The following is a 13,453-nucleotide window of genomic DNA, read 5'->3' as shown; positions in this document are numbered from 1 at the left end:
TTCTTGCCTCAAGTGCCCACTGAGCCAGCCCCGAAAGAGGTCCATTTCTACTTCTCCTCATTGCTGTCGCCACAACCAATCCTAGACATCACACATGCAGACAGTCCTTTGCATCCAAATCTCAGAAGACATTTCAACTAAACTTCTGGGGCAACCCAGTAAAAAAACAAAAAGAAAAGGGGAACTGTCTCTGTGGACCTTGGTTCAACAGGCTTGATGCAGCCTGCAGAAGTTAAGTGCCCATATAATCCAAGAAAATGGGCAGCTCTTTTTCCAGTAAAATGTGGTGCAAATATTAGAAACTCAGTCCATCTCTAAGTTTCCTTTACTTTCCGGGGTTCTTCAGTCCAGCCCCAACCAGCCATTTTAGCAAGGAAACATCAGGCACAATTGCATACACTGATGCTGCACACAATAATGTGTTGACCTGGAAGGGGGCGTAAAAGGATATTTCACAATGCACTCCCTCAGCTTTGAAGGGATCGTTCTCTTGCCTGTATCCAGGCCACTCACTATGGCCCAGTCTGGGAGGCAACTGAGCCCACATGGCTGCTTTGCACATTGATCTCAAGGATAGGAAGAGATCAGCTCCTTCCTCCACTTACAGCATGCTGCAAACGTAACTTCTCTCGGGGCCACTGCAGCCTAGGATTGTGTAGGATTTGGGGATTCGTGTTTCAGGGTGTAAGATTTGCCCATGCAGATTCTTACATTTGTTGCTCAAGATACTAGCAACATCCCTTCTACCAGTGTGGCACAAAGATTTCAAAACTGGGTTCGCACTCTTGCTTACTAGCAGAACTTATTGCACCTCAGAATCTGTATCCCATCACAGAACTCACAAAGTCTGATTCACAAGGACATGAATAAATAAGTAGAAAGACAAACACAAATCAGACAATTTAGAAACCTGCCCTATCTGATCCAGACCCACTCTCAGGATTGCTCAAAAAGCTTTATGTGACGTCCAGGCTTTTCTTCTTAGTTGCCTCTTGCAAATTTTCATGTTTGCAGAATACTTTCCAGCCTCTCCAATTCGAAAGACAATCAGGGTGCCACAATATTCCAGTCACACCATAGCTGAAGTTGGTGGCACAGGGCCCTGCTAAACATTCAAGAGAGCTGCATTTCAACCCATGTTGTCCATTTTGAGAATTTCAAGGTGATGGGCAGGCCGGGTAGAGTGGAACTTGGTGGCTGCTCCACAACCAGCGCCTGTGGTCATGTTTAAGAGGCAAGCAAACATAGTCAACACATTAAACCAGGGGCAAGGAACCTTTCACTTTCCAGATGTTGCCAAACTACAACTCCCTTCACCCCAGCCACTAGCCCTGCTTGGTGGGGCTGATGGGAGCTGTGGCTCAACAAAACCTGGAGGGCCAAAACTCTCTCCGCCTGCACTAAAACCTACAATAATCCCCTGCATGCAACACCTATGTACACTTCTCCAAAAGTCACGGGTTGTGGCAGAAAGCCAGATACACACCGACAGCAGTGCTGAGACCAGGCATAGGCAAACTCGGCCCTCCAAATGTTTTGGGACTCCAACTCCCATGATCCTTAGCTAACAGGACCAGTGGTCAGGGATGATGGGAATTGTAGTCTCAAAAACATCTGGAGGGCAGAGTTTGCCTATGCCTGACCGAGACTATTGGGCCTCCCAGCTCTGACACTCCACCATGGGAGCAAGAGCAGACGCCACAGGAACGTTCAATACAAATCTACAACCTTTATTACAAGAGACAGACAGACGCAATGGCAACGCCCACCTGAGGCCAGGGAGCAGGGCTGAATATAAAGCTTTTAAGCCAGGAAAAGTGCTGGAGTGTCTCTCGCCCCGTTCGCGGGAGCAGGAGGTTATCAGCCAAGGTGCTGCCTGGTGCTTCTCTTCTCGTCTCACCGTCACCCCCAAGGAGAGGGGAGGGGGAATTATTATCAGGGACTGGGCAGGGGTTACAGTAAGGGATGCCAAACACACCTTCCCCCACCATTCAGAAGAGAGCTCATCCGAGTCTCCAAACCACCCAGGCTTGTGGAATGGAGGCACTGACAAGATACAGGAAAAAGAAAACCCTTTGCCTCCATGACCTCGCCTAGTGATGCTTAAAGTCCTTTTTTTAAAAAAAAGGAAAGGGAGGGGGGAGCAAGAGCACTACACAGCTCCATGGAACCCTTTCCCACCCCTCATGCTGCCCACAGCCACACCCCTCAGGAGCCCGTGAGGCCCTGCTCCCTGCCGCAGCAGAAGTCATCCCAACGCCAGGAGGGTTTCAAAGAGCCAGGTAACGGCGGAGGGAGGAGAGCCAAGCTCCGTGCCCGCTAGTCCCGCCGCAGGTTCTTGAGGCGCTCCTCCAGGTCGGCATCTGCATCGGCGAGAGCTGCAGAGGAGGCTTCAGCTTTCTTCCCTGCCGCCACGCTCAGAGAACCGCCGGTCGAAGGCAGGTCTGGAAGGGAGAAGAGGAAAGTCTGAGGTGGCAGAAGGGACGCCCTTCCCCACCCTTCCCCCAGTTCTTGCCACAACCTTAGCGCCCACCCCACACCCTGTAAGGATCCTGGGCAGTGGGTAGAACTACATATGCATGCAAGACATGTAGGTCACAACCACTCCATACATTACCTCTTCTACCACTTTAACAATCATGGCTTCCTCCAAAGGATCCTAAGATAAGAACTGTAGTTCGTAAAAGTATGGAGAGTTGTCAGGGCAACCTTAAACTACAGTTCCCAGGATTCATTAGGGGAAGCCATGACCGCTAAGGTAGTATAAGTGGCTTTGAATTTATGGTGCAGCTCAACAACACCTGGGGGGTGTTAAAGACTCTTAAGTCTTTAACCTTTACCTTCTTTCATTTCTAATGTACATTGTTTCATTTCCTTACTATGTTTCAGTCTGTGTCCCTTCTGGGTTCTACAACACTAATAGGGTGTTTTTTAAGCCAGGGATGGGGAGCCTGCAGCCCTCTAGGTATTGCAGCCCTGTATATCAAAGTTTTTAATGTGTGATGTTTTATTGTTTTTAATATTTTGTTGGGAGCTGCCCAGAGTGGCCGGGGAAACGCAGTCTGATGGGTGGCATATATATAATAAAACTGTTGTTGTTGTTGAACTACAACACCCACCATCCCTGTATCTGGAGGGCAAGAGGTTACCCATCCATGATTTAAGAGGTAAATAATGAGGCTTGAAATCTTACTGGGCTAAACAAGAGAAATTTCACAACAGTCCAGTTTCTGCTTGCTCAGACTTGGTATCCCTGCCTACCAGAACTTGTGCCTACCAGCATGTGGAACTGCACTGGTCTGCAAGGGCAATGTGAGTTGTGGCTTCTTGCCTTTGCCAAACTGTTCCTTCCACTCCTATGTTCACTATGCACAGATACTCACTGGATAGCTCATCCGTCAGCGTCAGACCTAACTCATCCAGCACCTGGGAGACAACAGCGTCACTGTGAATGGAAGGGTAAGAGAACATGAGACCTCAAGATGCATCTGTGCCTACACATCCTGTTCTCCCTGCTCCCCTATCTGCCCTGCCCCCTGGAGCAACTGTTGGTGAAATTTTGGGTGAACTTATGTATTTTGTTTCATTGTGAGCAGGGCTCCACTTGTTGTGCTATGCACAGAGGTAGTAGGGATACAGCAGCTGGGATTCTGCTGCTCCCAACCACCCTCAAATGTCTTATCCGCAGTCAGCCCATGTCCCTTGCATTTGAGTATTGCTCAGCTACGCACACAAATATACAAGCATACAATAAATTTTTGTGTGCATGCACAGATGGGCAAAGAGTATATATTTCTCATGGATAATATCCCTATTGAGGAGCTTGCCCTTCAAGTGATGATGTCGTGGAGAAGGAAGCAAGGGTGCAACCAGGGGTACAACTCACCCCACCCTCCGTTGCATTCACAGTGGTCCTCCACAAGCTAGAGGGTGACTGCTCTAGTACAGAGCCCTCTCTACTCATGCAGACACCTCATGCATTTCAGAACCTTAGAAAATCAGGGTTCTGGAACTCATAAGAAATCTACACAAAAGAAAACAAGAGTTCTAGAATGCACAGCTTCTAGAACAGAAAACAGAGTTCTAGAATGCACAAAGTAAAGCAGTTGCCTTCTAACTGATGATGGCCAGAAATGAAACAGAAGGAGAAAGACAAGTAGGCTCATCCCCACTTCCTTCTCCATTTGATTAACATGCCACAGATGATCTGAATGATCTCAAACTCATTCTGTTGTTCCCTTCAATGTTCACCATTCAATGATGGTGGAAGCAGCACCAATAACCTCTCTCTCAATTACCACATGCACACACCCTTTGCAGGAACCTCATCAAGAAATCAGAGTGGGCAAGCCCAGATTTCATAGAAGTTTAGCAGGAATTCTGGTGTGGAAGCTGCTGCCTTCATGTGACCAAGGAGAAGCGTCATTCCAAAACCTAAGCTATCTACAGAAGTTAAGAGCTAAGCAGCAATGGGGACACAGAGGCGCCCACTCCCCACTGTCTTTGCTTGTGGACCCATAACTGTCCCCCATTGTATACACACCTTTCTTCTTCATCTTCTTCATCTCCCATGGCATCATCAATGGCATCATTCATCATCTCCTCCTTCATGTCCATGATCTCTGACTGTTTCTCAAACTCCATCATGATCTTCTGGATTTGCGGCAACTTGAGCTGAAAGAAACCCATGAAGCCTGTTGTTACAGCATCCCAGAAAGAGACAGAGGCAGTCATCTGTCTTCCACACAGGTGGAAGCCGTAGTAGGTTTAAGAACTTGTAGGACCACAATCACATCACTAAATATGGAAAGCTGTCTTTCTTACCAAGAAAGAGGCAGATTGAATTTTCATTTCTAAAGAAGCAATAATTAGAGACAACAGAATGAACATCCCAGAACTCCTTACATCCAGTCTGGTGAATCCTCCCTTAGTGCAAACAAGTCAGCTGCTCCAGATGCTGTTGTTGTCTGGGAGAAGCTAAGGTCAAAACTGAGGAAAGAAGAACTGTGCCCCATCTAGGTCATTAGTAACATCCTTTGAAGATTCAGGGGCTTTTGAAAAAGGCCTGTCCACTTGTTGTTTTCTGCTTAGGCACCCACAGCAGATTCTCACCCTTGACATCCTCCCATCGTGTGTCCACCAAGGACACCCCATTTTAAGAAAGCCTGTCTTACTGCACATCCTGTTGCAAGAAACAGAGAGCTGTCTTTTCTCAGGCCAGACTATTTCTCCATATAGTCAAATATTGTCTACTCAGCAGCTCCCCCGGGATGTCAGGAAGAGAGGCCTTTCCCATCCTCTGCTACCTGGGATCCTTTATGCTGGAAATACCAAAGAGGGAACATGGCACCTTCTGCATGCAAAGAAGGTGCTCCAGAACCAGGCTATGTCCCCTCAAGTGGACTTTCTCTCTCTCTCTTCTCCTGGCACTGCAGACCCCTAGCTGGACTGGCTTGGAGACAACCCACCTGTCTGTTCATAGTAGCCATGGCTTTGGTGACACCTTTCATTGCTTGAGCCATGGAGTTGTTAGACTTGAGGGTCTGTATCTTGAGGGACACTGCCTGGATATTAGCCCGCATCATGATGAACTTCTTGACGTAGCGCCTTGTCCTCACCAGGTCTTTCGCCATGATCTTCACTGCATCCTGGGGTTAGAGAAACAAGTTAGAGACGGAGATAAGGGTTGCCCTCTGATGGCACATCTGCACTTCCAAGCTCACCATCTGCCCCTGTTTAGCCATCTTCTTGATGTCAGCAATTATTTTCTTCTCTTGGGTTTCCAACTTCTGCCGTTCTCGGTCCAGATCTCGCATGGCACGGTTCAGAGCCCGTTGGTTTTGCCGGAGCATCTCTTCCGGGGTTTTCCGGCGTCCAAACAGCATATCCATTGTGGCAGAAGATGAGTCAGCCTACAATTGTCAAGGCAGAGAGTCAGATGATGAGAGACTTGAGACAGATACATACATCTATCCTTATGAAGTGCTTTGTGGTAAGAGCGAAAGTGAACTCTGACCACTAGATGGCCACTAAAAAGAGGAATAATGGGTTACGAGGGGAACGACTACCAGAGCCTAATGATAAACATATTATACTGGGCACTGAGAAAAGCCCAGAGAACGAGGGCTGAAAAATATATCTGACCATGAAAATATCGCAGAGAGAAAGCAAGCTATGGGTGATTTGACCATACACCTTTCTGAAAGGAGCAAATACACATTTTTTTCCTCTTGCTTTGATCATGCTTTGCTAACAGGCTTGAGTCAACAGCGGCTTACTAACCCCTGTTTTTGACCCCCGTTTTTGACCCATTTCAGTTTTTGGGGCAGCTGTCATTTACTGCTTACCAATACTCAATATAATAATGACGAAATACCTAAGCACCTGCTATGTAGTTCGATGTGGAATTGTTTTTTAATTTTATAAGCCACTCAGGCCATTGTCCTACAGGGTGAAATCTTCCAATTAAAATAAAATAATAAATATCAGTTTGAATCAACCAATCATATTAACACTCTCCAAATCTCGCATCCCAGCACCAGCTCTCTGCTGCTGTGCGCACATAATAGAAACTTCATGAATTGAGTGAAGGGGCATGGAATGAAAGAACCAAAGAAACAGAATGTAACTTCTAGAAAGCAAGCAGAAAAATAAAAAGGGAACACTCTTCTAGGCATGAGCAGATGCCCAGTATCAGCCAGCCTTACCCGGTTCCAAAGCACAATCTGATGTTTTGAACAGCCACTGACAGCATACTGAACTTCTGGAGTAAAGCACAGGCATATTTTTGAGCAAACTTCGGTCTGCCATAGGCTGTAGACTACTAACTCAAGGTTAGTAGCAGAGCCCAAGACACAGCCTGTGTGACATCACAATGCTAGCGTCACAATGCTGTAGTTAGCTGGGCGAGAGGAACACCAAGCAACATGAGGAAAATGAAAGGGAGAGGAGGGTCTATAAAAGGCTTCCTCAAACTCTGCCCTCCAGATGTTTTGAGTCTACAATTCCCATCATCCCTGACCACTGGGCCTGCTAGCTAGGGATCATGGGAATTGTAGACCAATAACATCTCGAGGGCCAAGTTTGAGGAAGCCTGGTCTATAACAAATGTTCAGAAATGCCACACACAAGATCCCTATGCCTACCCTTACAAAAGTCTATTGATGGTAAATCCCATAACATGGTTCATGCACCAAACATATCTAAGAAACCACTACCCTCTGACCTCCATGATTATCCAAAAGTTTCTTTTGTAACCCGCAGCTAGTTACAAAAAAAATTCCCCTGAAGGTTTACTGGTAGCTGAATCATTGTATATTTTGGTAGAAAGCTGTGAAATAACTTTAGTTGAGCAGAGTCTTACCAAGGTTAAAATGTAGGGTGTCCTTTTAATGTGTTATTCAACTTTATTATTTTAACTGGCTACCACACACAACACGGCATGGCCCTCCATTGTGTCTCTTTGCCACTCTCTAGTATGACCAAGAGAGGTGTAAACCAAGGGGTGGAGCAAGGGAGGTAGGGGTTGGCTTCCTTAATGTCTACAGACACATGCCACAATCTGGGAAAGCCCAGGGCAAATTCGGCAGTAGAGATTTGGAGAGGAAAGGAAACGAGGTATCTCAGAGGCAAACTGTACACACACAACACCCTCCTTTACTTCTTTCTCCCTTCTTTCTGTGTGTGACTTCTTTCTGTCAGTCTACTGTTACCTGCAGATCAGAGTGATACAAATCCAAAATGAATACATACCTAAACAGAATGACAGGGGCACAGGACTGATGCTGCCAAAGAGACAAGCCAGGCATGGAAGAGTGTCACTTGGCAACCAGCCTGGAGATCTCCATCTCTTTCATACTCATACAGAGCTTCTGCATTAGCATCACATTCATATAGACTGCTTAAGTAACAAAAATTAATTACCCTGTAAAGCATTTTTGGCTCTGAATGTGATTCTTCAATTATTAAAGGAGAGGGACAAGGGGATGAAGGTTAACCCCTATTAATGACTCTAATATAAAAATATAAAAGAAAACCCATAAACAAGACCTGGAAGGCATTTTGAAGTATTTATGTTGAGCTTATAACTGCTACCACTTTCACGTACATTTATACACTAACGTGTCTCCCATTCAAGGGTCAAAAGCAACTAAACCTCCTTATAAAAGCTACACAAGAGAGGATTCTCCCAGAATAGAAACAGGAGTGAAATGCAGACAATGATTCCGACAGGCATGAAACCTGGCCAAGGAGTTCCTGTCATTAAGCTCCACTGAGACCATCAACAAACTGACAGAACTCTGCTGTTCAGTATTTTATGCTGTCGACTGGAGGGAGATTGGTCGATACTAGGGGTGAAGGAACTCAGGTCTGAGGCCCAAATGTGGCCCCCAGGGCATATCTAGCTGGCCCTAAGGACCATCACCAGGCCACAGCTCCTCCACAGCCACACATCCCTCTCCCAAGATCACAAATACCAACTTTCCTGGCCATATTTTACACCTTCCTTGAGTGTTTTCACCTGACTGGAATGAGTCCTTGATCTCTGATAATGCCTCATGCTTGCCAAGATGAAGGACAGATAGGAGTATGTGTAGATAATAGCCTACTGTACAAAGGTAAACTTTACTTCTGTTGCTCTGACCAGTTTTGCCTCTGACCTCACCCATCACTGATTGCACAGAAGAGAATGTGCCCCCCCCCGTCTGAAAAAGATTCTGCACCCTGATCCACACACTCTTTATTGTAATACCACACTTGTTTGTTTGTTTGTTTGTTTGTTTGTTTGTTTGTTGCATTTATATGTTGTCATTCTGCCATGGCACCCAAAGAATGCAATACCAAAAAAATAAATAAAAGGCTTACAGTAGACTATCTGACCACCACAAAGAAAGCTGCCAAGGCAGTTCAACAGAGGGCGACAGCATCTACATTGCGAGGCAAGTGATAAACTCCTGGCGAGGGAGGGAGAGGAGAGTAAAAAGGAAAACGCCAGCACTGTAAAATAATTACTGAATGTCAACTCATAGGATAATGTGGTGAGATTTACCAGCCTGAAAGGAGGGGCATTTGCTAAATTTTACTTTGTGTGACTCTGGAACAACCAGAAAAGTTATATCGAGGGCCTTCTCGGTAGTGGTGCCCACCCTGTGGAATACCCTCCCATCAGATGTCAACGAAATAAACAACTATCTGACATTTAAAAGTCATCTGAAGGCAGCCCTGTTTAGGGAAGTTTTTAATGACTGATGTTTTAATGTATTTTTAATCTTTTGTTGGAAGCCGCCCAGAATGGCTGGGGAAACCTAGCAAGATAGGCAGGGGTATAAATTATATATATATATATATATATATATATATATAATTTTTCCATCGTAAATCTCTCTCTCTCACTCACATTCACACACACACACACCTTTACATATAATTATATTATAATAGACTATGTTAATACAACAGGAAATAAACTAGGGTGGGGAAGAAGAGCCCCACATAAGGTACCCAATCTTCTCACTTAAATCCTGAATCCACCAGCTGCCCCACACCCGACACCATCAGCACAGCTCCCCTCTCCCCGACCCCTGCGGGCTTTCCCAATCCCCCTCCCGGAAAAGGTCAGGACACCCCCTCCCCATAATAACCCAGAAAAAGGGAAGCAGCCCCTTACCCAACAGCAACAACAAAAGCAGCAGCAGCCTCAGTCCCCTCCTTTCCAGTCCTTGTTATTTCTTCCCCTTCTTCTTCCGCCTTGGCCGAGTTTACGTCATAGGGCGGGGTTCTCACGTCAGGATCACGCGGAGGGAGGGCGGAAGAGGAAGCCGGACAGCGGAGGAACCATAGACACAGAGGGAAGGGAAAGGCTAGAGAGTCAAACACAGCCGGACGTTTTCTAATAGAGCCTGTTATCGCGCCAGAGTTAGAAAAGTGTAGAGAAGGCAATCTCACTATTTTCCTTTATCCTTTCCGGGTCCCCATCGAGAAACCACATTTAAATATTCCCCACATTTACTAATTTTTAGGGGAAGTGCGGCCGGAAGTGAGGGTTGTCTATATGGCAGAACAATGGAACAATGTGGCGATAGCGCCACATACAGGAATTCGTTCTCTTTCACTGGGGGGGGGGGGATGTTTTTAAAAAATTAATCTCTGCATTGGTATCAGTGAATAGCTTCGAGGCGAGGGGAGTTAAATGTGGGTTCTGTGTTTACTCGGAAATCCCCTGTTCAGATAATGAAAAAGGTCGATCTATTGTTCCCTCTCACGTGTAGAGACCTCAGAATTGCCTCGTGGAAATGCTCGGGACAAGCGTCTAGACTCGAGAGATTAAGGAACATGTTTTACCGTGCAGAAACGTGCTTTGCAAGGGCGAGGAGTCTAAGACCCTCCAGCCTAGATGTTGTTGGACTTTAGTTCCCATCAGCCCTAGCCTGCATGGAGCATTCATGGCTCAGGGTGCCCCAACTCCCTGCATTATTATTATTTATCAAATGTGCATACCACCTGTCATCCACTGATCTCAGGGCAGTTCACAATATAAAAAATACAAAATGAAAAATTCATAATAAGAGCAACAAGAACAAAGCCAAACCCTTGAGATTAATCTGCTATAATAGCAGAGTCAAGATCCTGGTGGATGCAAGTGATTTTTTTTCTCCATAATGCTTTGCAAACAAGTCACAGTGAGTTACCCTCTGATCCACCACCTCCTTCTGGCCAGGCTGTAAGAGGCCTCGCACTACCTGGGCAAGTTCTGGATGGTATAGCGAGAATGCAATCTTCTTTGCTGCCTTCACTGCCACTAGGTCCTGAGCCACCCCAAAGCCAGCAGTCTAGGAGCCCTCAACACCACCTGAAACCAGCTTTGTCAGGGAGACTGCTGGGCAGCAAAGTGAGAGGTAAACCAGCAGAATCCCTTTGGTGTTGTTTTTCTAGACCGACACATTATGTTTGTCATTTCTGTAATGTGATTCATGCTATGCAACTGTGTGCTGGGATCCAAAGGAAGTATGGCTTTCACAAATGCTACAAATGTTTTTGCCCTTGTTTGGGGAAGTCTGAAAGCAAAGTCCTAGCAAACCACACCTCAAGACCCGCTGTCAGTCAGAGTAGGCAGTAGTGCTTTAGAGGTACAAAAAACCCTGAAGGCAGCTCCCTATGCACAAGATTGGTATCATACAAACGCCACTGAATTAATTCAAGGGATTCGTGATATGCACAAGCAGTGGCAGGTTACATACAGGCACAACAAATGCTTTTGTTGGTATGTATAGTAATTAACCACACTGAATATTCGGGTGTAAGGGATGATTTAAGAGCTGCCCTGCCGAATCACACAAAGGGTCCCATCCAGCAGAGAAACCATTTCACACAGTGTTGAGCCAGATGTTTATTGGAAGAGCAGGACCTAAATGCATCAGCCCTCCCTTCTGGTACACCCCCCTCCATGTGTCCTAAAGTCAGCACGAAAGGATAGCGGACCAATAACAGTGGAAGGAAAGGGAGGGTAATAAGAAGCTAGAAAGACTCCCTTTTGAGATGCAGCTGCAAAAGACACCTAAAAATTTATGGAGCATTATTTTAACCACAGACTGTTGTTTTTAATGTCAGCAATTTGGGCCAGCTTGATAATAAAAGATGTGTTCCATTATCACGTTGCCTAGTAGCTATTGAAATTTCAGTGCCAGATGGAGCTGAGCATACATTTCAGCCCTCAAACAATCCTTTTTCAGGGTTATAGCCTAGGGAAACCAATTTTCATAAGCCCTCTTCTCCCCACCCCTCAGCTCCTTTGAACTCTTAACATTTTCAGTCTGCATGGTGCTATGCATTGGTTATGTCTCAGTTCGTTCCTGTGGGCTAGATTACTGCTTGGAAGTATTCAGACAGACTGCTCACTGGAGAAAGAAGATGCAGCCAAGAATTCTAGCTGCTGACCCCAGGTTCCACTGGTAGACTCACTACCTCCCAGTCAACAGCCAAGAAAATAGGATGAAAGATAAGTCTCATTTTTGGTGGTAGTGTAATCAATTGAAACAAAATCATCAACGGTCTAAGGCAAGTTGAGAAATTCAGAGGACCTCAGGTAATCACAAAAATCAGCACCACAAAGCACTAAGTTTCTAACAGGCTTATTCTATGCACAGAAACCACTATGAGGAGTGATGTTTCATTGTGCTATCTAACCTAGGCAGACCCCAGAGGGTTGCAGTTTCTATTCCATAAATAGCATGTTGTCAGACCTGGTCGGTGGTTTGCTGTTGTTTCCAAGAGCAGCATTTAAAGACAAGAATCAGAAAGTCAGACAGAGAGCTACTGCAGAAAAGATTTCCTACTAGCAAAGGCTCTTCAATTATTTATCACCTTTTATTCCTTCTCTACCTTCACACGTCTTGAGCATACACCAACTCCCTACTAAACAGTTTACCGGCACTGTAAACTCAGTGTTTTTCAGAATCAACCAACAAGGTTGCAGGCTGTAATTTTTTATGCAAAAAACCAGCATCACCCACCTTGCACTGCCAGCATTTACTTATTGCAGCAGAGCAGATGACATCCGCCCTGTTAATGTATACCTAGAAGGCACACGTTTCACAGCATAGCAACCCTGGATTACTTGGAACCATCATAAAGATGGCAACTCCCTCAAACTGAAAAACTAAACTTCCTAAATAGAAAGATCATGTGGAAAGGGAATGATGTCACCAAACAAGGATTAATTAGGGTGAAATTTCAGCTCCTCATTCAGTCCCCATAGTAGTGGTCACCAAGTCAGGCTTGCTCAGAGGGTCATGATGCTGTGAATGCAGATGTCCAGAAACACATGCAGAGATTTCTACAACAGCTGTCACAGTTGTCCATGTGTTAGTGCATGGGGGGGGGGGGATGTCAGCCAGAACTGTCTCCAGTAAGATTGTAAGAAACTGAGATCAGCTAGGCAAAAATACAGAACACCAAAAAGCCGGTGGCCAGCATGGGGCTATTTTCTCCCCATATCCAAGCAATCACAAACCAGAGCTGACAAACTAGGCTTGATAAATAACTAGGATTTCAGGGGGAGGACAAGTGGGGTGGAAGAGGGCTAAGTCTGCCCACGTCAGAAATGTTAGCCTTATCAAGGGGTGCCTAAGCTACACGCCCCATCAGTCCAAGGCAGCATGGTCAATGGTCAGGGATCAGTTGCCATCTCTGGTATACCACAGCTACTTATCATTCTAGAACTCTTGCCAATGCACCCAAGATGTTTTAACAGTATAAGGCATAAAAAGAGTATAAAGATAACTGCTTAGAGTCTGTTTGTCATTCTTTGTTTTGGAGGGGGGAGATTTGGGCCCCAAATTTCCAATTCCTGTACAAAACACTCAGGCCATATTCAGTCTCAACACTTGGGAGGTGCTTTGTAATTTCTGTCCAGGCTTTTGATTGACAAGAATGAATAGCACACACTAGGGAACAT

At 45.6% G+C, this 13,453-nt stretch overlaps 1 protein-coding gene across 2 annotated transcripts; it reads right to left on the bottom strand.

Annotated features, from left to right (window-relative positions):
• Positions 1-1,709: 1,709 nt before the first annotated feature.
• Positions 1,710-9,822, bottom strand: CHMP2A (charged multivesicular body protein 2A). Of its 2 annotated transcripts, none has more exons than XM_079948641.1 (6): positions 9,668-9,822; positions 5,724-5,912; positions 5,469-5,648; positions 4,544-4,674; positions 3,384-3,445; positions 1,710-2,444 (listed from the first exon to the last, which is right to left on the bottom strand). In XM_079948641.1, exons 2-6 carry the CDS (start codon positions 5,889-5,891, stop codon positions 2,320-2,322), a joined length of 666 nt encoding a protein of 221 aa, XP_079804767.1. In that variant the 5' UTR covers positions 5,892-5,912; positions 9,668-9,822; the 3' UTR covers positions 1,710-2,319. The 2 variants fall into 2 exon arrangements, with proteins under 2 accessions (XP_079804767.1, XP_079804768.1); XM_079948642.1 differs by lacking the exon at positions 9,668-9,822 and adding an exon at positions 6,708-6,821.
• Positions 9,823-13,453: the final 3,631 nt, after the last annotated feature.

This window comes from Podarcis cretensis (genome assembly GCF_951804945.1).
Source record: "Podarcis cretensis genome assembly, chromosome: 13".
Lineage (NCBI taxonomy): Eukaryota > Metazoa > Chordata > Lepidosauria > Squamata > Lacertidae > Podarcis > Podarcis cretensis.
This window is presented reverse-complemented; position numbering and strand designations above follow the sequence as displayed.

Bases quoted from the DNA above. Each gene is read 5' to 3' on its own strand.
- CHMP2A (XM_079948641.1), bottom strand. From the start codon at position 5,891: ATGGATATGCTGTTTGGACGCCGGAAAACCCCGGAAGAGATGCTCCGG. The intron at 4,675-5,468 runs GTGGGTTGTCTC...GGTTTCTTTCAG, and splicing joins TGGCTACTATGAACAGACAG to CTCAAGTTGCCGCAAATCCA. The intron at 3,446-4,543 runs GTGTGTATACAA...TTCCATTCACAG, and splicing joins GAAGAAGATGAAGAAGAAAG to TGACGCTGTTGTCTCCCAGG.